General features: G+C 35.9%; 1 protein-coding gene across 1 annotated transcript in view; it reads left to right on the top strand.

Moving 5' to 3' along the window:
- The first annotated feature begins 15382 nt into the window (after positions 1-15382).
- The window catches only part of LOC106131715 (protein Wnt-7b), a 35344-nt gene continuing 24428 nt past the window's right edge, over positions 15383-26298 (top strand). Inside the window, exon 1 of the mRNA XM_060951763.1 lies at positions 15383-15568. Coding sequence (XP_060807746.1) covers positions 15495-15568 — 74 coding nt within the window. The 5' untranslated portion in view covers positions 15383-15494. The remainder of the gene's footprint in view (positions 15569-26298) is intronic.

Here is a 26298-nt window from a genome sequence, read left to right as displayed (position 1 = left end):
TGAGGATGCATACATATGGTCACGCCTATATCCCTTGCGGGGTAGACAGAGCCAACTGTCCCGAAAAGACTGAATGGCCACGTTCAGCTATTTGGCTTAATTATAGAATTGAGATTCAAATAGTAACAGGTTGCTAGCCCATCGCCTAAAAGGGAATCCCAAGTTTGGAAGCCTATCCCTTAGTCGCCTTTTACGACATGCATGGGAACGAGATGGAGTGGTCCTATTCTTTATTTTATTGGTGCCGGGAACCACACGGCATTTTTTGTTTTCAATAAAGCCGTTCATTGGCATCTCCACTAAGATAGTATACTCCCTAGCAATCCATGACCACGATTACACAAACCGTGACCTGTCAGCAAAAACTATCAGAAAAACCAGTGAGCCGTTACTATAAAAAATACGATGAAGAGTTAACAGTTTGGAATAAATTAACCTAATTTCCGGTCACCATTAGAGTGGTATATTTATACAGACACCTGTCTTTTTGAGCTCGATTTCTCATTAATTTACGACCAGCTGTTATATCTTAAAGTTACAAGAAGCTAGTTTTCAATCAGCGGCCAAGTACCAATGACTGTTCTTAAGTCTAATTAGTTTGAATCCAAACATACATATCATCACGTCTATATCCCTTGCGGGGCAGACAGAGTCTACAGTCTTGATAATATGATAGGCCACGTTCAGCTGTCTAACTTAATGATAGAATTGAGAATCTATCATTAGGAATCCAAACTTTATATTATAAATGCGAATGTCTATCTGTCTGTAACGCTTTCACGGCTAAACCGTTTGAACGATTTTTATGAAAATTTGTTAATTATCCGAGCTAAAACATTTTACCCGGGCCTTCACTCCCGTGGAAACAGCTACAACACAAATAACGTTACAAACGATAACTTGGCAATTCAGGTGAGAATTTAATCAAGAATACGCCATGATGAGAAAGTGTTATTCTTGTTTGTCTCATAAATCTCAATATCCATCGAGCTCTGATACTATAATATTTGTAATTTGTCCAGCCGACGTTATCGGAGACACATTTCACAGCGATAGCGCCGCTCACAGCTCTAACGTAGTGATACAACCTTTAGAGTACCGTTACACGAATGTATTTGTCAGTGGATAGTGGGAATTAGGATGATTCATCTAATTAAAAATAAGATTACAAATTAATGCAATATGGTTCCGAACACTCGAGAATAAGGGAATAAACAAGTTTATCAAGTACAAGTGTGCCGTGTGGTTCCCGGCATTTTAGAATTGTAGCACTCCATATATTTCCCACGGATGTCGTCAAAAGCGATTAAGGGAAAGGCTTAAAAACATGGGATTCTTCTTGAGGGCGATAGGTTAGCAATGTGTCATTATTTAAAACTCAATTCCATTATAAAGCCATTCAGCTGACTCAAGACTGCTGATTCTGTCTACCCCGCAAGAGACAAAGACGTGACTATATGCATGTATGTACGGACTTTAGGCAGAAACTTCGGTACTAATGTGTAAAATGTTTAACAGCCATATACATAACATTAAATAAAGAAATATCAGCGAGGAACTGTTGGAATCGACTCAAATTTGTCTAGAAATTTCATTATTCATAGATTTAAACAATCTGATAAGACATGACTATTTTTCTACAGAATATTTTTGTGTACAATTTGACGAAAGGACCATTCCTTCGTCAGTGTAATTCACATCCTAAAGCCTGCATCTATCGACCCCGTTGGAAATAGAGACGTGGATCTGCCTACGTCAAGTTTTATGCACCCGGCTAGATTTACTGGTACAACACAGCCCAAGTACTTTGTCTAAAGCTAACAGATTTATAACGTCCTTGGATTGAACACAGAAAACTATGGAGAAGCCAAACTTACATTTAACTAACTTTGTTAGTTTTTACTGTTAATTTAGAGTTAATTTTTACCACATTCAAGAGAACATATAATTGTTTGTTTGTTTGTTTGTAATATCTTTATTGCATAGAAATTTACACAGTAACAAGAAAATAGTAGTTTATAGTTATAAAAGGAACAAATCACTTGCAATGGCGGACTTATCCCATGAAGATATCTCTTCCAGTCAACCGGCAAACAATAAAGGAACTAGATGATTCAGTAAAAAGCGGCAAGTCACTGTTTTTAGCAACAATATAATAATATACTAACAGAAATACAGATAATAGACATATACCTATCCACTAAATATATATATGTATAAACTTATTGTTCATGGTGAGCTAAAATAATGTAAGGAAACCTGCACATTCAGGCGACTGTATGTGTTTTTTTGATCCAAGCTGCTAGCAAGCGTTTATCGCGCGATGACTATCGCTGTCCCACGTTTCACGTAATAATAAAAAGAGAAACAGCGATAGTTTTAAACGCGATAAAAACGGCGTCGCACGTGCCATGATACGAAGACTGGGTTAGGTTCTCCTGCGAGGTAAAGCGGGTCAACTTTACCTCTACCCAAAGGCAGACTTCGGGTTTTTCTGTGAGTAGAGATTTTCAGCAAAGTCCTGTATTTGTGATCAGCAATCAATTCCTTAGCTTTTTCATATATTTTTTATTTGTACATCATCTTAATGTTTCATCTGTTTAAATTCAAGGTTTAATTATTTATCAACATACATACATAAAATCACGCCTCTTTCCCGGAGGGGTAGGCAGAGACTACATCTTTCCACTTGTCACGATCTCAACTATTATTATCTATACTGATATTATAAAGCTGAAGAGTTTGTTTGTTTGTTCGTTTGTTTGCTTGTTTGAACGCGCTAATCTCAGGAGCTACTGGTTCGAATTGAAAAATTCTTTTTACGTTGAATAGACCATTTATCGAGGAAGGCTTTAGGCTATATTACATCACGCTGCATCTATAAGGAGCAAAGCAATAATGGCATATGTGAAAAAAACGGGGAAAATTATTCATCCTTCAGAGCTTCAATGATGGCCAAAATATACCACGCGGACGAAGTCGCGGGCACAGCTAGTTAATATATATTACTATTATTGATCAACAAGTGATAGGTACCAAAAGTGAAACTTCCTATTTAATAAAAATATCCCCTCCACAGGATTCCTGCTCTCTCTCAGATATTCAACCTTGTAAAGTGTGCTGCTACAAGGTTGTACCTCTACAGGTTGTGATAAGTCGGGGTTTGAAATAATTTCAATATTAACGGAACTTACTCTTGTAGATCAAACAGCTATTTTCTTTTTGATAACAATGAATATAGAACTAGGAAATAAAAATAGGACCACATCATCTCTTTCCGGCGACTAAGGAATAGGCTTTTAAACTTAGGATTTTTCTTTTAGGCGATGGGCTAGCAACCTGTCACTATTAGAATATCAATGCTATCATTTAGCCAAACAGCTGAGCGTGGCCTATCAGTGTTTTCAAGACTTGACTCTGTCTTCCTCGCAAGGGTTATAGGCATGACTATATGTATGTATGTACTGTATTCACAAAACTATGTTTTCCGTTTTTGCCATTTAGATAAAGAATCTTAAAAAGCATATAGATGTAACATACATACAAAAACACACTCTCTTTAGCTTAAGCGGGATTTAGCGGAAGAAAACATATCGTTTTGCCCGCGGCTCCGCCCGGCATCTGATCTGAACTTGTACAGATTTACGCGATACGCTGCGCGCGCGCACTTTGTCTCGCAAGATTTACAGAGCGCCCGCGCAATCTATTACAACTAGATCTTATCCGGGACTGCTTGCTTTGTTGTTCAATTTAGAAGTAAACAGAATACAAGAAGTTATATCTGATATATTTAATGTGATAATTTTGTTTATTTGTTAATTCTTCACTAATTAACCACATGAACCATTTTTGATGAAACTTGGTTAAAAAGATATTTTAAGTAAATTCTACGGGAACGTACCGTGTGGTTCTTGGCATCAGTAGTAATAATACCACTTCATTCATCTTCATAAGCCAAACAGATGAGCGTGGCCTCGAAATCTTTTCTAGACTATTGGCTCTGTATACTTCGCAAGGAATATAGACGTGATTATATGTATGTATTCTACGAAAAACGGTTAAACGGGAAACTTAATTTAAAACTATTTTCTCTGCTACCTCGTAAGGTATAACGATATGACTATATGTAATGTATGTATCATTACAATAATATTATAATAAACATCTGTGGCATACAACCTTCCTTATAAGTACATCTATAACCCTGTCAATCCCCTGTCAGTGTCCGACACGGAGCAACAGGTGTCTGACACTCGGATTAACAAAACACTGCCGGCTTTTTGCAATAGTTCGTTTATTTGGGCGTTAGTTGGTTGGTGTAAGTTAGGAGTATTAAAATAAATTCAATTCCAAATTTTAATTCATTATTACGCGACATTTCTTACATCACTTAAAACTGGAATTTTTTTTGGTTTCACAACATTGGTTGACGTCGAATAAATAAGGTACTTATGTTATAACCTTGTTTAGGTACTTATGTTATAATTTGTAACAAACTACACTGCATCTTTTTTATTTATTTTTTTAATAATACAGTGTATATCTTCATATTGACAGACTACTAGAATTATGAATAAATAAATAAATGAGCCCTGCTAGTGCGAAAAGTATTCTTAAGTATGTCTTTGTACGTATGCAAAATTTCATAAAGATCAGTCTGTGAAGAGGTAACAGACAAACAAATTCCATCGCATTTATAATATTACCTCTTGTTTGTATTGTTATTCCTTTCGCAATAAAACAACTACTGAATTCCAAAAGGTCCACATTATTTTTAAATTGTGTAAAAATAATTAGAATAGTACAAAAAAAACACTCAATTTAACTACCATACGCCGAAGCTTAAGACTTGGACCAATCATTACTTAAAGCAGTTATGTCGATCAGATACTAAAGGTTAATTCTAATATTCACTAGGAATTTATATATACTTAATGAGCAAAGTACACATGTTTCCCACGGGAGTGAATCCCTTGTCAAATGTACATAGATACGTATATACATATAATCACTTGCGAGGTTGACAGAGCCAACAGTCTTGTAAAGACTGAAAGGTTCGGTTGAGCTGTATGGCTTAATGATGAAATTGAGATTCAAATAGTGACAGGTTGCTAGCTCATCGCCTACAATAAGAAACAACATTCAGAAAAGTTTCTTTATCTTCGGTAGACATCTTTCGATTCCCAGACTCTGTGAATCATATTTTTTTCGCGTAATCAACCATTGAAACAATTGAACCAAGTAAATTGGTTAACTACGGCAATTGGTTTACTCTAAAACAGATATAGATGACCTTCTGGTCGGCGAGCTGTTTTAGACAAACTGGCTATATCTTCTGTGGGAAAGAGTTATATCAAATGCTTGAAAATTGAAAATTTATAAAAGAGGACACTAAGATAGGATTTCCCGAAATTCCCTCGGGAATGTGCGGGATTATATGTTTCATGCAGGCGGACTATGTCAATATCATTTATTGGTCGAAATACCACTTCAGAACGAGTGGTCCTATCAATAGGACGATTGGATACTACGTAAACACCTTCAGCTGTCGTGCCTGTCAGTCTGTCTGTCTGTATGTTGCACTCGGCAGCCCGCTTCCCACACCCGCGACGCTTGACATGTGACCGTATTGACTTTGAGATGTTTAGATTTTGACTGCTGAGGATCAGTGTGTCTCATCTATTGTAGGAATACACACACACACACAATCACGTCTATATCCCTTGCGGGGTAGACAGAGCCAACAGTCTTGAAAAGACTGATAGGCCACGTTCAGCAATTTTGGCTTTAAGATAGGATTGAGATTCAAATAGTGACAGGTTGCTACCTCATCGCCTAAAAGAAGAATTCCAAGTTTATAAGCCGATCCCTCATCAATCAATTGTAGGAATATCTGATAATGTAACGTAGTAGTATGTAGCTATCTTAATGTGGCGCGATATTTTCACAGTTGAGAAAGAATGTTTCACAGAATTCTTACTGGACATAATTAAATTCCGAATACGGTTAAGTATAAGTAATTTTTTTCTGCATTTAAAATTGAATTCTCTACCCGGACCAAAAAAAATACAAATACAAATTTCTATATAACGGAAATACAGGTTAAAAGATGTTACAGTCAGTTCAGTGTCACTGCGACTTGTCTTCAAAAGATGTGCAATATTAAATCAAATGAAATTTTAATAATTTAAAATTAAATTATAATTCGCATGAATGTATAAATAATGAGAATGATCGTGCAAACACTGTGAAGTTTATTTAACTTTTATTTTTTTTAAATACATGTGTCACTAGCACGGGTTTGTGAGATATTTTGTATACTAACACCATGGACTGCAGTCTGAAATAAAGGTGTTTACCAAAAAAATAAAGGTGAAGTAACTTTTATAAAAAAAAAAATATTTTTTTAATATCATAAAAAAAATGCGAATTTTTACATACAACAAAATATACAACAATAAACATTGATCACTGGTCAACATTGATTACAGATGAAGTGGTTTTTAAGGTTTGTAATGAGGTGTGTTTGTTAAAGAACAAACACACCTTAGTTTTACATACTTAGTACAAATTTATAGAATTTTTTTTTCCTGAATGATATTACTGTCAAGTAATTCGATAAAAAATTTACAGCTATCTCGGCTGCGCTGTTTCTTTGTCGACGCGGATGAAGTCGCAAGTACCAGCTAGTTACAGTTATATGTACACAATTTTGACTTTTACACTGCAAAGCAGATGCTAAAACAATGGCGTCATTTCCTGGCTTTATAACGACACAGCTTTGCAAATAATTAAATTATCCGCCATATCTTTAGAATCAGGTTTAACGTGTAAATCTATATCGCGTAGGTGTTGATAGCTAACTGTTGGCAGCGTAGTCTTACTACGTCTACAGGGGGTTGCAAATTATTGAACTGGTTTTGGGTTCAGTCTGTACAAGTTGTCATCTTTGCGTATTCCCAGTTAACTTTTATCGATCCATTTTGTCTAGGCTTTTCAGTTTTCAAACGAACGGAACCAATAATCATCTTTTGCAATGTCAAGCCGTGAATTAAACCTTTGCATACAAATCAAAATATGTAGTTTATGTTAATCAAATAACTGAGATCAAATGAAGGAAGAAGTTACGTGTTTTGGAGAGGTGGTCCGCTTTTGGAGGTACACAAACATCTAAACTTAAAAAACTTATGACTTTGTTTCTAAGACCTAATGTTTTGCACATAAATCAATTGCTGAATTCTTAAACTTTATCTCTTACCGCTGTATGTAATCTACGGTAGTACTATAATATATTCCTACCTAACTCCTACGCTAATTGCGTGTGATGGGTAGCGCGGAACTTAATTATTGTTTACGGTTCAGCTCGATGTCTCAATTGATGTAATGATGATGTTTCAGCCTACTATCTCAATGGAGCCGTGTGGTTTCCATAACTTTAGAATGAGACCACTCCAAATATATTCCATGGATGTCGTTAAAGACGAGCAAGATACATTCATCTACCGTGATCCAATACGAATTAAGTTTACCTAAAAAGATTGCGGAGATCTGGAATTGGCGGAATTGAGGCTCAGATACGATACAATACAATACAATCTCTAAATTACAGCAAATTCACAATCATGTATTAAAAACATAGCAATCAGGCGGTGACAGCTTGCTAGGTCAATTATTTTAAACTTAAGGATCCTGTCCCTTGATTGATCTCTATGACCTTTATAGGAAAAGCCAAACTAAAAATATAAATTCTTTATCTATGACACAAAAAAAACTTTAAAACAATACCCATAATTATAAAATCTCCTGTTTGTCAGTCTAATTAGGTCTTAATAGTATCAACTAGTACCAATATTAGAGAGGATTTCCCAAACTTATCACGGGATGGAAATTTACGGTATTTTAAGCTTAACGCAGGCGAAATATAAGTATATATAAATCACTCAACTATGACACAAACAAAAAGCTAAAACAACAGACATAAAGATAAGATCTCGTGTTTGTTAGTCTAATGAGCGCACAATTTGGACGCGCCTCCAATCTGATCGACAGCGAAGCTAGTTTACGAGACTCGCAGAAAGATATACACACATTCTCGGGTTTCGATAGTTAAAAAAATTTAGAAAAAGCTGTGGAAATTTGATTCTGTATATAATCGTTGTTCAGATTTCTTTAAGTTATAAATTATGGGAAATCTGTACTACAATACAGTTACGAGTTACGAAACTTGAATAGTATTTGAATGGTAAAAAATAATTGCTACTTATTACTTATACATACATATAAGCACGTCTATATCCCTTGCAGGGTAGATAGAATCAATCGTCTTGAACAGACTGATTGGCCACGTTCAGCTGTTTGGCTTAAAGATAGAATTAAGATTCAAATAGCGACAGGTTGCTAGCCCATCGCCTAAAAGGAGAATCTCAAGTTTATAAGATTTTTCTACACATTGCATATTAGCTATAGAGCATCAACAAAATACCAAAAGTGTTTTTTTTACGGAATTTGTATCCAAACGCGTGTAACCAACCTGTTTGGAGCTTAGACTAATGGCTTCCATCAAATTTACCTTTCTATTGAAACATTAATAATCATAGTTTAGGAAGCATTGATAGCTTATTACAAATAGACACACACATTAAAACAAACATGGATTTATTTTTGTACACAAAAACATACAGGAGCATTGATAGAGAAATTGTAATACAATGGTGTCCATATTAGTTTTAATATGTGTATCTATTTAAATAAGTTATCAATGCTTCGTACATAAATCACATTTATAAACACGCCTCTTTCCCGAGGGGTAGGCAGAGACAACATCATTCCAGTTGCCACGATCCCTGCATACTTTATTCGCTTCCTTTCCAACTCGTCGGTTTTGGGTGCTCTCGGCCTAATCTTTTACCAGAACGTCTCCGATTTGATCAAGGTATGTTTGTCTAGGCTTCCCACTCCACCAGTTCCATTCACACTATTTTTGAATATTTGTCAAAGTTCGTAAAGACTTTATTTTTTATTCACTTAGCGATACCCGAAATTTAGTATAAGATAGTTAACGTCTATTTACAAATTGGTCAATGTTTGACTCTAATCTCCGGGTACCAATTAAATTCAAAACATGTAATCAGGCGCATAATTTATGATAATATTTAACGATCCCATAACTCATTCTTCGCAAACAGTAATTTCAAATCCACCAGCGAACGTGTGTTTGGATGATCGTGTTGACTTAAATATAATTGATATTATAGCAAATTATTGTAATTACAGAAGGAAATCTCATTTATAAAACTCTATCCTAAAAATGTAAAATTATTATGCGTTATTCATAAGTTTATACTCTGTTTATACTGTACTATGTTTAAGCATTTATTCATTTTGCTCTGCACCAACGCCAAATCTCTTGTTTATTTACCTTCCACAAAAGTTGACTGGAAGAAATTGCATAAGCGATAAGTCCGCTTTTTTAGCATCTCAAAATATTTTTTTATCCTTATGTTAACGACGACGAAATAAGTTAAATTAAATTATTAATATTTTTTAAACTAAATTACAGAACTGGTTTGTAATCTGTGAATTCTGCCATAGACTAACAACTGTAGTTATAACACCATCAAACCATAAACAGTAAACCATAACGGCGACCGCAAATCAGCCGCGGGCGCAGTCGCGTCGCGCAGGTAGTGAAATATTTTCTAGTAGATTAAGACGCCACAGTAAAGTAACAGAAAGTTTAAATACAATACAATTCAAAGGTACAACGTGCTGCCGGAATTCGGACCCCGTACGCTTGTAAGCTAAGAAAGTAACAGCAATGTAGGTTTAGAAAGTCTTTCTTATATATCATGGCAGCATACAATTGACCACTTACTGGGGCGTGGGCGTGGGGCGTCGGTCGGTCGGGTGGGTGATAAAATCTGTTTCTGAAGTCCAACGGTTTAGCTGAAACAGATGGGAAGTTTTTCATCATCAGATCATTATTCCAAAAGAAACCCTTAGTAGTAATATTGAATAATATTTCCGTTAAATTTTAATGACGTTACATAAATACATTTTCATAATTTTCTTTCTTATCATGTTTTGAACTCAGGACCAACTATGTCACAGACAAGCATACTACCGCTGCGCTAACAGAGGTCGTCAAATTAAATAAATAAAAATTATAACAAATACCAAAACAATTAGTTTAAGAAGAATATGTACAATGGCGTAATTATCCCTAATCGGGATACAGTCATGACAAGTACAGTTGTCCTACTGCACTTTCTGCTATGGCAAATGTTCACATTTACAGCAGCTATCCGCCAGCGGTGATAAAGCAGTAAATACATCAAAACAAACAAGACAATGAGGAAACAGCAGCTGTCGGCTTGTTAGCGTCTCCATCAGTGGGCTGAGGAGAAAATTATTATCAACAGAATATCAATATCACCAATCAATATCAATACTATTTGTAAATAATACAGGTATTAAACTCGCACGTTTATTATAAATCGGACGTTTCGAATCGTCGTCAAAACTAAGGTATGTTACGTGTGCGTTTTATACCGTTCCATATTATTTTAAATTTGTGATGCCCAACAGGGTTCATATTGTACCTATTTATAAGAAGTAACTGTAATTCAACTGATGTACTTTATGATAGGTATGCAATAAGGAATTTGAATTTGAATACCCGTAGTATTTATAATAGTATAATTCAACGCGTAACTTTTAAATCAATATCAATACATTGTGAAAGAGTAGTGAAGGATTTGTGAATGAATTGTGATGAAACTTTTTTGCGAACAGCTACGAGCTATTCTTGGGCAACTTAGGGTAGAATAAATTCTAGGAGTCCCATAACAGATGTTCTAGTTTATATAAGAATACTTTAAAATAATTGAGTCCGATAAGCATTTTCTTTTTGCGTATAAAAATAAAAATCAGCGATAGCAATCAATCAATCAAAATCGATAGACTCCCATAAAATCGCGCGTACGAAGTTACGGGCGGCAGCTAGTTTATAATGAACAATAGTATTCCTGCGGCTCCATCCACGTTTAACGATTTTTTTTGTTTGTTAATATCCATTTTAACATTATCTTTAAAATGGATAATAAATAATATTATATCCCTAGTGGGGTAGACAGAGCCAGCAGTCTTGAAAGAATGATAGGTCGCGTTCAATCAATTCAACCTTGTTATTATAAAAAGTCATTGAAAAGTAGTTTTTAATTACAAAAACGAGCACATTTTATGTAATATTAAAAGCAATTAAACAAATACAAAGTTAATGTTACAAAACACCTTGATAATTATCACTTTGCACACATTACCCATCATTTATGATCGCGGTTAAAGAGACATTAATTTATCAATAAAATCAAAGGTCACATAAATGCAATACCAGTGCACGTCTGCGGCTACACGAGCAGCTTGTATTATATTTTATTTTTATTTTATTTTATATATTTGGGTGACCAACAGCAAATGTTGCAATCATTGGCTTATAGAATAAATATTTTGGAGCCAATGACAGGTCTTCCATGATAAAAACAGAATTAAAAAAGAAGTTTCGAGAACGCCAACTACACATTCAGTTTAAAAAAAAGTACATTAAAACAAATGTCAAGGTGCATACATACTAAGAACAGAATAATATGATAAATATTAAAAAGTTAAAGAAGAAAAACTTATATAATATAACTATAAGAAAATATAAGTATGGAATAGACAATAAGAGAATGTATATAATTCGCTTTTAAACCGTTAGATAATATTTTTACTGGCAAAGTACCCCAGCATAGTTTAAGACAACGTAAAGGGAAAACAGTATTACAAATCTTTAAAAAGATTATTATCTACATAGTTGTCTATTTAAATAATTTATAACATAACTTATGTGAAATCTCGACCTTACAGAAAGCTTTTAAAATAAGTTCGGAAATAAAGACAGAGATACATGTTAGCGGACACAGATTTGCTATCGCAATACATGATTTTATAGCAGTTGTAACATCAGAATGTAAACTTAAGTCATACGAGTATATTAATTGCCAAAAGAAAATTATTTTGGCTGACCAGGGGTCTTTAATGCCTTTTATGTCTCTAGCATACATACATACATAAAATCACGCCTTTTTTCTGGAGGGGTAGGGTGGGAATCTCCTCTTTTTTAAAGTCAATTAAAAAACACAAGTTCACAACTGATTTTGCGTTGCTTTATACTATTTATAAATAATACAGGTTGTTGGGGATGTCCAAGAAGGTTTTTTGAAATATTTCTTTATTTTTTATGTAATTTTTTGAATAGTGTTTTTTTGTGTGTTCTTGTTGGTCAGTGGAAATAAAGACCGTATTTTGCAATCTTCCGTATTTTATTTATTCCTGCCGCTAATTAGGGGCATCTTTGGGAACAGGGAGAGCTGCAGGGTCTACCGGGCAAACGAATCCATTACACAGGTATTAAACGCGACGTGGTCATTCGCTCCGTGACCACGGATCATTGTAACATGATTCGTAACGTCCGAGATAAAGTAAAGGTGCGTTACGTGCGCGTTTAATACCTGTATTATTTATAAAACATTAGTTCAATCTAAACATGAAGGTACTATGTATTCAAATCTCATCAAAATCAAATAATGTGTCACGGGTCTATTCTGAAAGGTCTTTCTGGTTTACTTATGTTATACCTCAAGTATTCTTCTTATCTCAATTGTACTACATGAATCGAGACTTTGTGATAACACTATTATGTATCTGCATTTTGCTTTAATCTCGCTGTTGTCGAGTGAATTTTATATCAAGTTGATAATCTTAATACATTTTGTTATGACTCAGAGTTCGCGAGGTAACGTAAGGATAAGGTTACTTTCCAAAGACTGAACGTCTTTGTTGAAATTAATGTAAACAATCGCATTCATCAATTTCATACTATTTGCCATCCGATTGGGGCCATACATTAAATAGTATCGACCTCTTTATCACGCGTTACTGGCCAATTGTAAAAAGTTACGTTTTTTTTTTACTAAGGAATTCGAGGGAAAATATTTAAAAAGTCAAAATTAACTAAACGCAGTAGTTAAACAAAGTGATTTTTAAGGCGCTTTTATTTTCTTTAATTATATATGTAGGGTAGGTATTTGTTTTATTTTCCCGACCTCCAAGTCCAGTCGTGAAGCCTTCAAGAAGAGGGAGATTTAACGTATCCTTCAATAAAATTTCGTAATTTTCTGTTTTTTTAATTTCATAATTTAAGAGCTGTAATATCAACCGACCTTGATGATTAATTTTAATAATTGCACGGTAAACCTAGACACATTACCATAAACTTCATGACTCTCTGTCCCAATAACCATAGTCTATTTCCATAGTTTACGACGGTCGTTGTACGCGCCACTAAAACGCATGTATCCGCTCCAATTTGTATTGTTCGGGTTTATTTGTCTGTTTGTTTGTAGCGCAACTAATGTTATGAATAACGGGTATGCCAATAACATATGGTCGTAATATTTGATGTTACTTTCGGAATAGAGATAGTTTTTTTTTATACGCTGATTTGTTAAGTTGGCAAAAATTTCCATTTCCATTGGGTATACTGGATATTTATGTTGAAAGAGTAGCGTTGATGGGTATCTGCTATTTGATACAGATTACAGAGATAATTTAAAAACACACATGTTCATCTCTTAGAACCAACAGTCTTGAAGACATTCGTTTTGGCGTACTTCTACACCCTGCCCAGAAGGATAACACGCGCGACGCCGTTTATATCGCGCAATAATTATCGCTGTTTCGCTTTTTAGTACGACGTAACGGGACAGCGATAGTTTTTCGAAACGGGTGTATCCCGCGTGCCGTGCTACTGAGGCTGATACAGTCTGATGTTATGATACATACTGAGTTTCGATCGCTAAAATAGACAAGCAAATGTATAGGAAACCGGTGCATGTCAACTATTCCAGTCACTGGGTGAAACTGTAAATCTGAACATGTGGTATGTGACGGACGGGCCGTTAAAAGGATTATGTCAACTGTTAAACTATTTATATTTGTTATTGTTCAGCTGTTTGGCTTAATGATAGAATTGAGATTCAATTAGTTTCAGGTTGCTAGCCCAGCGTCTAAAAGAAGAATCCCAAGTTTACAGGACTATCCCTTAGGTGCCTTTTATGACATCTATGGAAAAGAGAACAGCGGTCCTACTCAACGCATAATGTTTACAGTATAATAATTCTGTGGTTTATGCCGAGATACTAGAAAGTAAAAAGGCGTTTCATATTCAATGTGTAAGCCAACTGATAAGGTGTCGAATCCATAACTGAGCAAAAATATGTTACGCACGTATCTTTTAAAATTCTGGATGAAGGTAAAGTAAATAAAAACGTCCGTCAGACGTCAGAAATATGTACGTCCGCGTCAGAAAATTCTCTCTTAATGCACCTTTAGACTAGAAAATAAAGATCTAAGTACGTGTCAAAAATCTCTTCGACCTAATGATTTGGGCTGTTAGTTGATATAACAGTCACTCATTCACTATTGGCCATATCTCCTTTCCATTTTTTTTTTTTTTTTTGCAGACCTGTCATTGGTAAACATCATGTAGGACTCAATAATATTTATTGTAACCCAATTTACGCAAGTTAAACAAAAATCTTTGCCAATGGTGGATTCCCAGCCTTACATAAACTGTTAGGGTCAATGATATTAAGATGAGATATCAAGCCGTGTCGCATCTGTGACTCTTATTGAATAGAATATAATACTTAATTGCGATTTCGTTGCGCGTGCGCAGCTGTGATTTCACGCTGGCGTCTGCCTGTCAGATTGCAAAATTCTTAATTGTTGATATTATTTAGATAAATACTAAAGTGTTGATAGAGTTACTATTATAATCTTTATTTATTTAATCATCACTGTAACTTATCATATACATTAGAAAATTTGTTCATACGCATATTTTGGGTAAGATCATTTTTAACAATCCTCTCTTGGTCCATACAGAACCTAAATGTTTAATTTTACCTTAGTTTCGCCATCGTGTGTATATAGTTAATTTTCCGATATAAATCACACTTTTTTTAGGCATTTCCACGGAAATGAGACTAGTTATTTAAAAAATTAAACGTTTATTTTCAAATCTATCAGTAGACATCACCAAAGACTATCCTACACCAACAGTTCTTCTCTAACTAGAAATCCTACGTCTAATTTATGTCCAATAAAATCTAAATACACAGACAACTAATTGTAGTCATCCATTGTTTCAGATAACTCGGGAAAAGCGACAAGGTGCAATTGCAAGTTCAACTTAAAAATAAATCACTCTTCCCAACATACAGTGTGTAGTGTGTCTCATCTGTGCGTCCGTCGAAACATCTCGACATGTGTGCAATTGTGCGTCTTAACGCACCGACAGTGAAACTATAATAATATAAACTGTATAATGTATGTGTAAAATAATGTGTGTCGGTGTGTGTGTGTCGGAACAAACGCTTAGGATGTGAAACATGTCGGGATGGGTGCGTCGCGTGCGGACCAACCACGCGATCACACGACTCCTGTTGCTGGTGCTTTGTGTCAGGTATCTACGTTATTTTATTATATTTTTTTTTTAATTTTTGAATAAAATTCACAGCTTTACAGTTATTTAATGTATACTTTGAACATACTTTTGAATCAAGCCTCTTCCCCCAATACGAGTAACTCAAGGCAAGAGTGAATATATACTACGAGTATTTGGGCTTGCGGGCACCACCTTAAGCCCTATCTTGCTGTTGGTACCAGGCAGATAGAGGTCCATATCTATATAAAAAAGAATTAAACGGTAAAAGTAAAAATTTTACTTAAATTTAATTTAAAAACACACGTACCATTAGTGATTCTATACTTTATCTTTCTATCCATTATTAACTCATTTATATACGTTTTTTTCCTGAAGTTGCGTCTTTATATTAAGTGGTCACATAAGTTACGACCTGTAAAGCAACGCTAACCATTAGGAATTACAAAATAGTTTCAATAAGTAATGCGTGTGAGTTTACGAATGTAATCGGATACAGTGGTAGTGTCGCAAAATGTATTTAATTACTTGGAGTGCGCAATCGAACCTTCTTGGGTGACCGCAGAAAATTCATGTAGATAATATACTGAATCGTTAGACTCCATCTTTCCATTTTCCAAGATTGAGAAATCTTTCTATTGACACGATCAGATCACACATCTTTTGTTTCATTCACATTTATCAATCTATTCATGGAAGGCACGTTAGTTCTAAAACTTATTGATATTTAGTTGAAATTCAAAAAGAGGCATTACAGACTTACCCATCGGCTTAAAGAAACCTTTTCCTTGTTTGATTTAATTTATATTAAATGAAGTGAAAACAATATACTTTACTAGCTGTGTATCCGCGACTTCGTTAGCGTGTAATGTTACTTCCCCTATTTTAGTATTTCAGGAGTTAATTGAAAAAAAAATGTGCGCAAAAGTTTGAACGCGTGTTTTAACTATATATATACCGTTATATATAGTTAAAACACGCGTTCGCGTTATGTAGGTATAGCAAATTTAATTCGAATCTGTCCAGCGGTTAAGCTGTGAAAGCGGAACATACAGACAGAGAGACTTTAGCATTTATACTATTAGTAAGGGATTATAGTAAACATGAACTAATGAATAATAAAAAAAAAACAAACACAAGAAAAACCATTTTTTAATTATTTTTTTTATAATAATATCATAACACGAGTAGAAACCTACCCGTTAAATTTCTTCTGTAATTTGCTTATGAGCTACTATAATTTACCAAATTTTCTCATGCGATCCTAAAAAAGTCGATTGCATATTGCATCAGCCTTTGGGCTACAAAAACATGTACAAAAATGGAAATTGTAATTTCTCTACCAAAATTCCCCAAAATAAACTTGTTCAATTTGAAGTCTTTACACTGAACTTATCGTGCAACCGGCGATCTGCCAATAACCAGAGCTGAGAAGCAATGGAGGTAGCAATATAATACTAATATGTTTATTTATTTATTGCACCAGTGAAAGAAAATAAAACAAACAAAAAGAAATAATAATAACATAATAACAGTGCAATAGTGGCAAAATAATGTGTACATAATTTATTTACTTTAGATTCTTATTATGAGTAATGTAGTACTACATTACTACAATCTGTCATACTATAATATTAAAATCTGTCATACCTGGCGACCTGTGTTACAGGTTTCTTACGAAACCTATATCAGTCCTTCACGAGAACACTCTCGTGAAGGACTACCGCCTGATATAGGTTTACAGATTCTTCTAAAACACACGTTTTGGAAGAATCTGTAACTTGAAAACCCAAATTTGTTCTTCTAATTTCTAATCTTTTTTATATGATCTCTGTATGTAACCTTTGTGAAGGATAAATAAACAAATTATTATTATTACATCTCAATTTCACCGTTAAGTCATGCAACTAAACGTGGCCTTTGAATCTTATGGCTGGCTCGCTCTCTTCCCCATAAGAGATGAATACGTGACATGTGAATTTACCTTATACCTGCGACATCACCTGCATAAATATAGTCTATGTTGGACCTTGAGTTTTCAACATTGTCCTATTCCAATTTAATTTAAATCGTTTTAGTAGGATAACTGTGAAAGCATGACAGACACAAAGGATAAACTTTACCATTTAAATATGCATAGATATAAACACAGGGAAGGGAAGGGTATGCATGGATTGTGGCAAATGAAAAGACATCACCGGCAGAACCTCAGTTTCTTCCCAGTGACGATACAACCGTGTTTCTTTATCGCCGACAAACATAATAATTTTGAAGCGTCTCCATTTTATTCGAAACTCCCTGTCATAAGGGCAATCTCCAAATTGGCTCCGCTACCAACACGACAAAAAACAAAATGGCGGCCGTACATCAACATCTTATTATGGCGGCAAAAACGCAAATTCACAATGGTAAACGCGATACCCTGTAATTACGTACTATAAATCGCAGGGTAACTAAACCAATTTTCAATAAGTAAAATAAACACAAAAAATTATAATATCGAAGTAAATGTATGAATAGTTTCTTAGAAATTATGCAAATTAGTTAAAAATTTGATATTCCACTTTAAAACATTTATAAGATTAATCAGATTCAGACCGAAAACGATTAAGGTAAAATATGAAGTCTAAGGCGACAAATTAGATCCAACTATTTGTTTATCATTTCTTCATTCATTAAGATAATCACGCCTATAGCCCTTGCGGGGTAGACAGAGCCAGCAGTCTTAAAAGACTGATAGGCCACGTTCAGCTGTTAGGCTTAATGATAGAATTGAGATTCAAACAGTGACAGGTTACTAGCCTATCGCCTAAAAGAAGAATCCCAATTTAATTAGCCTATCCCTAAGTTGTTTTTTCCTACATCTATGGGAAAGAGATGGAATGGTCCTATTCTTTTTATATTGGTTCCGGGAACCACACGGCACTTATTGTTTATCAGTAATAAAAACTCAAGGATTATCAGAGTGGACTTGCTAAATCTTATTAAACACTCTTTCAATAAAAATCTATAGCACTTGGTTTCTTTCTCAAAATAAAGACACACATTATTTTTATATAGTTCTAGGCGACAAACTTTCGCATTCATTATGTTAGTAGGATTAGCAAAGAGGAAGAAGGATAGGTAACTATTTTCTGACGATCTAGATAATATAATCAATTTTATTTTTGGAACTTCTGTACGCTGGCAAATTTCTGCAAAATAATTTTATAAATGAATTTGATTCTAAACATACATACATACATACATACATAAAATCACGCCTCTTTCCCGGAGGGGTATCAGAGACTACCTCTTTCCACTTGCCACGATCTCTGCATACTTCTTTCGCTTCGTCCACATTCATAACTCTCTTCATACAAGCTCGGCGGTTTCGGGTACTTTTGACCTGACCCTTTACCAGGACGTCCTTAATTTGATCAAGATACGTTCGTCTAGGTCTTCCCACTCCGACCTTTCCCTCCACACTCTCCTTGTATATCTGCTTAGTCAACCTGCTTTCATTCATCCTCTCCACATGACCGAACCATCTTAACATACCCTTTTCTATTCCTGTAACTACATCTTCTTTCACATCACAACATTCCCTTATCACGCTGTTCCTTATCCTGTCACTCAATTTCACACCCATCATACTCCTTAACGCTCTCATTTCCACTGCATTTATTCTGCTTTCATGCTTCTTTTGCCATACCCAACTTTCACTCCCATACATTAATGTCGGGACCAACACGCCCCTGTGCACAGCCAGTCGAGCCTTTTTGGATAGTTTCTGACTGCTCATAAAGGCATGCAAAGCTCCATTCACCATGTTCCCCGCGTTCACTCTCCTTTCAATATCACTATCATACTTGCCATCTGATGTAAACTTTGATCCTAGATATACAAACTCTTTCACTTGCTCCACTTTTTCTCCTCCAATCAAAATATTACATGCTGTCATTTCTTTCTCCATTTCAAAAACCAGTGTTTTAGTTTTACTTACGTTCACTTTCATTCCTTTCTCTTTTAAAGCTTCATGCATACAGTTTACCATCTCCTGTAACTCCTCCGCTGATGACGCCAGTATAACCTGATCGTCGGCATAGAGCAGACATTTGACGAGTAACTCATTCATCCTTAATCCACTTTTAGACTCTTTCAAATCTGTCAAACAGCTATCCATAAATAGGTTGAACAGCCACGGTGACGCAACACATCCTTGCCTAACGCCTTTCTCAATCTTAAACCACTCCGTGTGCGCTCCGTTTATCCTGACACAAGCACTCGAATCCTCATATAAGGATTTCAGTGCTCGTATTAAGAGACTGCTCACCCCATGCATAGAAAGTGCTGACCACAATTCATTCCTCTCAACTCTGTCATAGGCCTTTTCCAGATCTACGAATGTGCAATAGACTTTTTGACTCTTGGCCAAAAACTTTTCGGCTATGCACCGCAAGGAAAAGACCTGATCAGTACATCCCATTCCCTTTCGAAATCCCGCTTGAGCATCCCATATTTTGTCATCAGTTTCATTCCTGACTCTATTAATCAATACCTTAGCATACAATTTGCCGACGACGCTAAGCAGGCTTATACCACGATAATTTTTGCAGTCCAGCTGTGACCCTTTTCCTTTGTAAAGTGGCACGATAACAGCCTTACACCAATCTTTTGGTACTCGGCCGCTTCTCCAACACAAATTGAAAAGGCAGTACAACTGACTAGCTACTACGCCTTTTCCTGCTTTAAGCATCTCGACCGACACTCTATCACACCCAGCAGCCTTTCCCGCTTTCATACTCTTAAGTGCTTCCACAATTTCGAACATTTCAATTTCGCCTTCCATCTCATTCTCTTTTTCTTCGCTATAGCAGAAATCTTTCTTATTTCCTTCCTTTTTTTCAAATAAACTTTCAAAATAGTCCTTCCATATCTTTAGTACACATTCTTCTCCTTTCACAACGCTACCATCCTGGCATCTGATCCTAGTCAGCTCTCTGGTTATAGTATTTCCTCGGGCTGACCTTACGGATTTCCAGAATACTTTCAGATTTGACTGAAAGTCTTCTGATAGCCTTTTATCAAAATCCTCTTTATACTCTTCTTTCTTTCTAATCACAGCTTTCTTAACCAAATCTTTCATTTTCTTATATTCCTTACGTGCTTCATTCACATCTTCATCTATAACCTCTTGCATTCTTAAGTTAGCTTTTGCTGCTAACAAATCCAGCCATGCTTTCTTCTTTAATCGCACAAGTTCTTGCACATCTTTACTCATCCACGCATTTTTGTGATTTTTTCCTTTCCTTCTTCTACTTACACCACACACTTCAACAGCTACTTTCACAATTCTTTCTTTAAATTCCTTCCATCCATCTTCAATATCGCTCATTTCATCTAAATCTTCAAATTCATCCTTCAGTCTATTAATATACTTCTTACCTACATCCATATCTTGCAAATTTTCTACTTTTACTCTTTCCAAAGCGCTGGTTTGCTCCCTTACCCTGTGCCGCCAGCGATTGAAGATACCCCTTATCCGGGATATCACCAGTAAATGGTCCGAGTCAATGCCAGCACCGCGATATGCACGGGTATCCAGCACTTTGTTCTTCAATCTTTCATCTACAATCACAAAGTCTATCATACTTTTTAAAATACCTTCCACTCTTGTGTAGGTGTGGATCTCTTTATGTTGAAACATTGAGTTCGACACAAAAAGATCCCACTCTAGACAAATTTCTAATACACTTCTTCCATTATCATTCACCTTTTCGTCACCAAACGCACCAAGCACCTTTTCATATCCATCACGCTTTACACCCACCCATCCATTAAAATCACCTAACATAATAATCTTCTCATTTGGCTTGGTAACTTTCAATACTTCTCTTACACTATTCCAGAACTCCTCGTTTTCGCTTTTTGCTGATGTTGTACCCCTCGAACCCACATCCCAAGGTGCATAAACACCTAGAACGAAGATCCGAGTGATTCCAACTTTCAGCCTAATCCATAGAAGACGAGGGCTGACACACTCATACTCATTCACGCACTCAGCCATTCGTGCAGAAAGAATTAGACCGACCCCTTGACAGCCTCGGCTGGTACTGGAAATTCCAGACCAATACGCCGTGTAAGGGCCGTGCTGCGTCGCGTCGCATCCTTTCCGCTTCGTTTCATTCACGCACAACACATCCAAACGTCTTTCATCCATCATCTGGCATACTTCCTCAATCTTATCCTTCATTCCTCCTCTTACATTCATCGTCGCAAAGCGGCTTTCAGCAGACCGCATACCGCTCCCGCCGGGAACGAGACGTGATGGGGTGCGGACACCATCGCCGCCATTTATATGCTTTTTAAGGTTCATAATGCGATTCCCACGAGACGCTAGGGAAAAATTTTGTCCGCCCCAGCAGAAGCCCCAAATGCCAGGGTAAGGCTAGCCATTACCTGGGGGTCGCCCAACCCCATGGCGGAAGTGGCACGCTCGAGACTAGGCTCGCCCCTAGCCATGCATCCATCGGCGCGGCAGACCTTAGATTGGCATAAATTAGACTTTAGAATTAGAATTAGACCTTAGATTGATTCTAAACATACGAAATAATTATCCCTTTCCGCAATTCTCTTTGCAAGTACCTACGTACGGTCATTTACAACCGTTAACAACGAGACGTTTTCACACGATTTCCAAACGGAATACGACGCCGAGCGACCAAACCCATCATTACTGTCAATCCTTTCAGCCATCCGATGTAAAATCACCTTTATTTCACGCGACTCACCAAATTCTACTCTAAAATCTAAACAATACATTTCAAAATAGTTTGAAATCTTCGATAGTTATGACAGCTGATCATTTTGAATTTGGAATACAGCACCGCCCCTTCGCCCACGATACCATAAACGTGCGTTTTGTTAACTTCCAAGTTTGCATGTCAACGATTATTGGCCTTGGGAACTAAACGTTTATTTAGTAGGTATTGACGCTATTATGAGAACCTTCTTGAGGTCTGAGGTAATTCCTAGAATAAAGATTACCTGTGATATTTTCCTGTTGATAAATTTAATATTACATAGTTAAGTTATAACATAGCGTTTAAACTTCCATTTCACTTTTCCAAAATTGTATTCACGTACTGAACCAAGGGAATGACTTGTAAACTCGGTACCTATTCTTATTGACACAATTGTCTAGCAACTGTCATCATCTGAATCTCAATTCCGTCATAAGTGCATCCAGTTGGACGCGCCTTTCGGGCTGTTTGGAGACTAGAAGGCTCGGTCTATCCCGTAAGGTACTTATAAAGAAGCTGTAAAATTGCATCGAAAACCGTTTAGAAGATTAGGATGAATTGCGTGAAAGCTGTACAAACATATCTCCTTTCTCAAATATGAGTACGAGTATGGACATCGTAAAAGGCGACTTAGGGATAGTCTTATATACTTGGGAGTTTTTTTAAGGCGATGGGCTAGTAACCTGTCACTATTTGAATATCAATTCTATCATTGAGCCAAGCAGCTGAGCGTGGCCTATCAGGCTTTTGAAAACTGTTTACTCTGTCCCGCAGGAGATATAAACGTGATTAAACGTTATGTTATGAGTATGATTAAGAGAAGCTACTATCAGGTCACGATCTAACGATCTCCGCAAAACCAGACATCGGAAACGCACACGCATCTCTCATACCGTTCATTCATAAATCACAACATAAACCCGACTAATCGGCCGATTAATTTGCGGTGCTATCACAGCGCTAGATTTTTACATTGGTAGTGCACTTGCATTTGGCTGGCAATGGGCGAGTGGAATGTCATTTCCATGAGACACAATTCACTCAGATATATACTATACATTTTAATAACAATTGTAGAGACACTAAAATGGCATTTACTGAATTATAATTACAGGCAGAGTCAAAGATTTTTATGTATGACAAAGCTTATAGTCTCAAAAAAATTTAAAGGCTGCATTCAGCGAGTTGGCTTTGTGATGGAAGTGTAATTCAGATAGTGATAGGTGACTGGCACATTACCTGAGAGAAGAAACTAAAGTTAAAAAGCATTTTGTGCCCGAGAAGAAAAGCAAATGTCGCACACACTATATTTTTTCGTCTCCGCCAGACTCGCATGATTATTTTATAGCTTTGTTATAATAACAAACAAGTACGGAAACTTTGTCAATCATTAGCCAATCAGAAAAGATTTTATTTTTACCTTATAAGTGTATTTGCTATATACACGTCATAACGTCACTCGGCTGTTTTACTCGACCAGTGTGTAGCAATCGCTGGCATCAGGAGCGCCGGCTGCGCATAGATCACAATCTATCTGTTGATCATATCAGGCAGATAGTCAAATAGCAAGCACTTATGTATGATTACCATACACCGGCTAGTGCAATAGACTATTAATTTTACAAATCTATACATTTTGTATGGTTAAATTTCTGTGTGCGTTTTAAATGTGATTTAGAGTTTTTTTTCGCTTTACGCGTGTGGAGATTGTAACCGGCGTATGGATTTTGTTTGTTAAAATGTGTGAATGTATGTTTGTTACTCTCTCATGCCAAATCCACTGATCAGATTTTGATGAAATTTGGTATACAAGTAGGATTTAGGAATAAGTAGTGCTCTTGTACAAAGTTCTTTTTAGTCTTAGTTCCAGCTCTTTTTCCTCGTTGTACACAAATTTATGAATAAAAAAGATATCAACCTGGAATATTATCAATAAGTACTTTTTATCCTGAAATTCTTAGGTGAACGTAGCTCTGAATTGCAACTATTTTCTTATATAATTTCCGTTTCGTTCGTCTAGAGTTGTCTTGCTAAGTAGTCTATGTTATCTACAAGTAAAGCGGTCAGTGGCCACTAATGCCGCGAAATCACTTAGCATTATGAAGCGCATTTATTCGCACGGAGTAGCGTCCGAATGGAGTCGCATGCGCACCGCTACTCATAGGGAGCTTCCACATTGAGATAAATTAAAATTAAATAAAAAAAAAGATTAAAATAAGCCTAATATAAACTAAACATAAGTCAATACGTTTAATTTTTTTTTATCAATATAAAATTAAATTCGAAAATTTCGTTGTTTTTTGCTACATAGGTACTCAATTCAATTATGATTAATCTGTACAAAAATTAATTTTGTACATTGAAAATTGCAAAAAAGTAATAGCGGGGGATGTACTAGATCGATCCCGGATCCAAGACGTGTAATTTTTTTATCTGTCTGTAAATACAAGCATCACGCAAAATCTACCAGTTAGATTACAATTTTGTTTAAAACCGCATGAAAAGTTATTATCGTTAATTAAGCTTATATTTTTTTCCCTTGGACAGTGTAGAGGGTACTTAGAGGATTTCCCAAAATAGTTACTGGAAACCCGCTTATAAGTACTGACAAGGACATAGGGTACCTTACATCACGGAAACTATACTGTCCCCGTAACAAGTAGTTGAAAAAAGCTTTGTCTTTATGTCGCATACATTATATATAATCTCGACATTTTGTAAATTTTCTTTACACCGCCACAGTCACTATTTCTTAATCTGTGGCCTTAGTACTTTTTGAGTTTTATTCATTATAGACAAAAATTCAATATTTCCTCTATACCAAATAGTATAGTTTAAATATGGAAGTCTGGATAACGAATAGTAAATAAATTGCCAATTTTATTATTAAAATTATATAGTTGCGACCCAGGCCGCCTTGGGCGTTATCAGCAAAGTCACTTATGAAGCAGTTAAGTCGAGCACTGCCTTTTTGCACGCTCACGAGATCATAGGTTTTAAAGCCTGGTACAGTCAACCGCATGTCAAGTTACGCACGCATGCAACATACATACATATATAAAATCACAAGCGTTGGTGGTCGAATCGGTAAGGTGCCCGTTCAAATGCGTGATGCGCAGAAAGGCACAGATTCGAATCCCACCTCCGTCATGTACTAATAACTATTTTCTAAAGGTATGTTAATCTGGTAGGGGATAAGTCTGCCGGGTAAGATAAGTTTCTAGGGAGTCAATCAAAGGCACCATATAACATATGCATGGGCGGAACCCTTCAGAGCCCAGAAAAAGCTCAACTCTGCATACTTCTTTCGCTTCATCCATATTCATAATCCTTTTCATGCAAGCTAGTCTGTTTTGGATACTCCTGACCCTGACCTTTCGCCATGACGTTTCCGCAATAGAGACGAATTTGCAGTGAATCCGAGTAGGTTGATATACTGTAGGTACGGTACCTTGACTACTTTGTACTGATGTGGAAATACAATTATTTTAAATTTTATTTAAATAATACTAATATAGTATTATATTGTATATTTTCCCTGTCAGTATACCCGTTTCTAAACTACTTTACAGATTTTTGTATAGGTATGAACATACTCAAAAATAACAGTTCAGATTTGAAGAGTTCAGATATTACAAAATTTAAGCATGGTTAGCCAACAAAATGTTTGTCTTTGAGCTTCTTACAGTCAATCAGACAGAGGTTTGCAAGTGTTAATAACGCTCTAACAATTTTTTAGGAACCTTAGATCATAAATGATATTAGTTAAGAGCTGATTTATAGACATTTGTTAAACTTCGAAAGTTTTAAACAGTGATCCGAAAACGGATATTTTATGAACTTATTTCCCACAGAAGCAGAACCAAGAGATATAACTAGTAATTTAATGATAATTGCTAAGTATCCAGGGTAATAAAAATATGTGACGGCGGATAACGAAACCTGTAATACGCGACACAAAACGGC

Source organism: Amyelois transitella, chromosome 26, assembly GCF_032362555.1.
Source record: "Amyelois transitella isolate CPQ chromosome 26, ilAmyTran1.1, whole genome shotgun sequence".
NCBI lineage: Eukaryota > Metazoa > Arthropoda > Insecta > Lepidoptera > Pyralidae > Amyelois > Amyelois transitella.
This window is presented reverse-complemented; position numbering and strand designations above follow the sequence as displayed.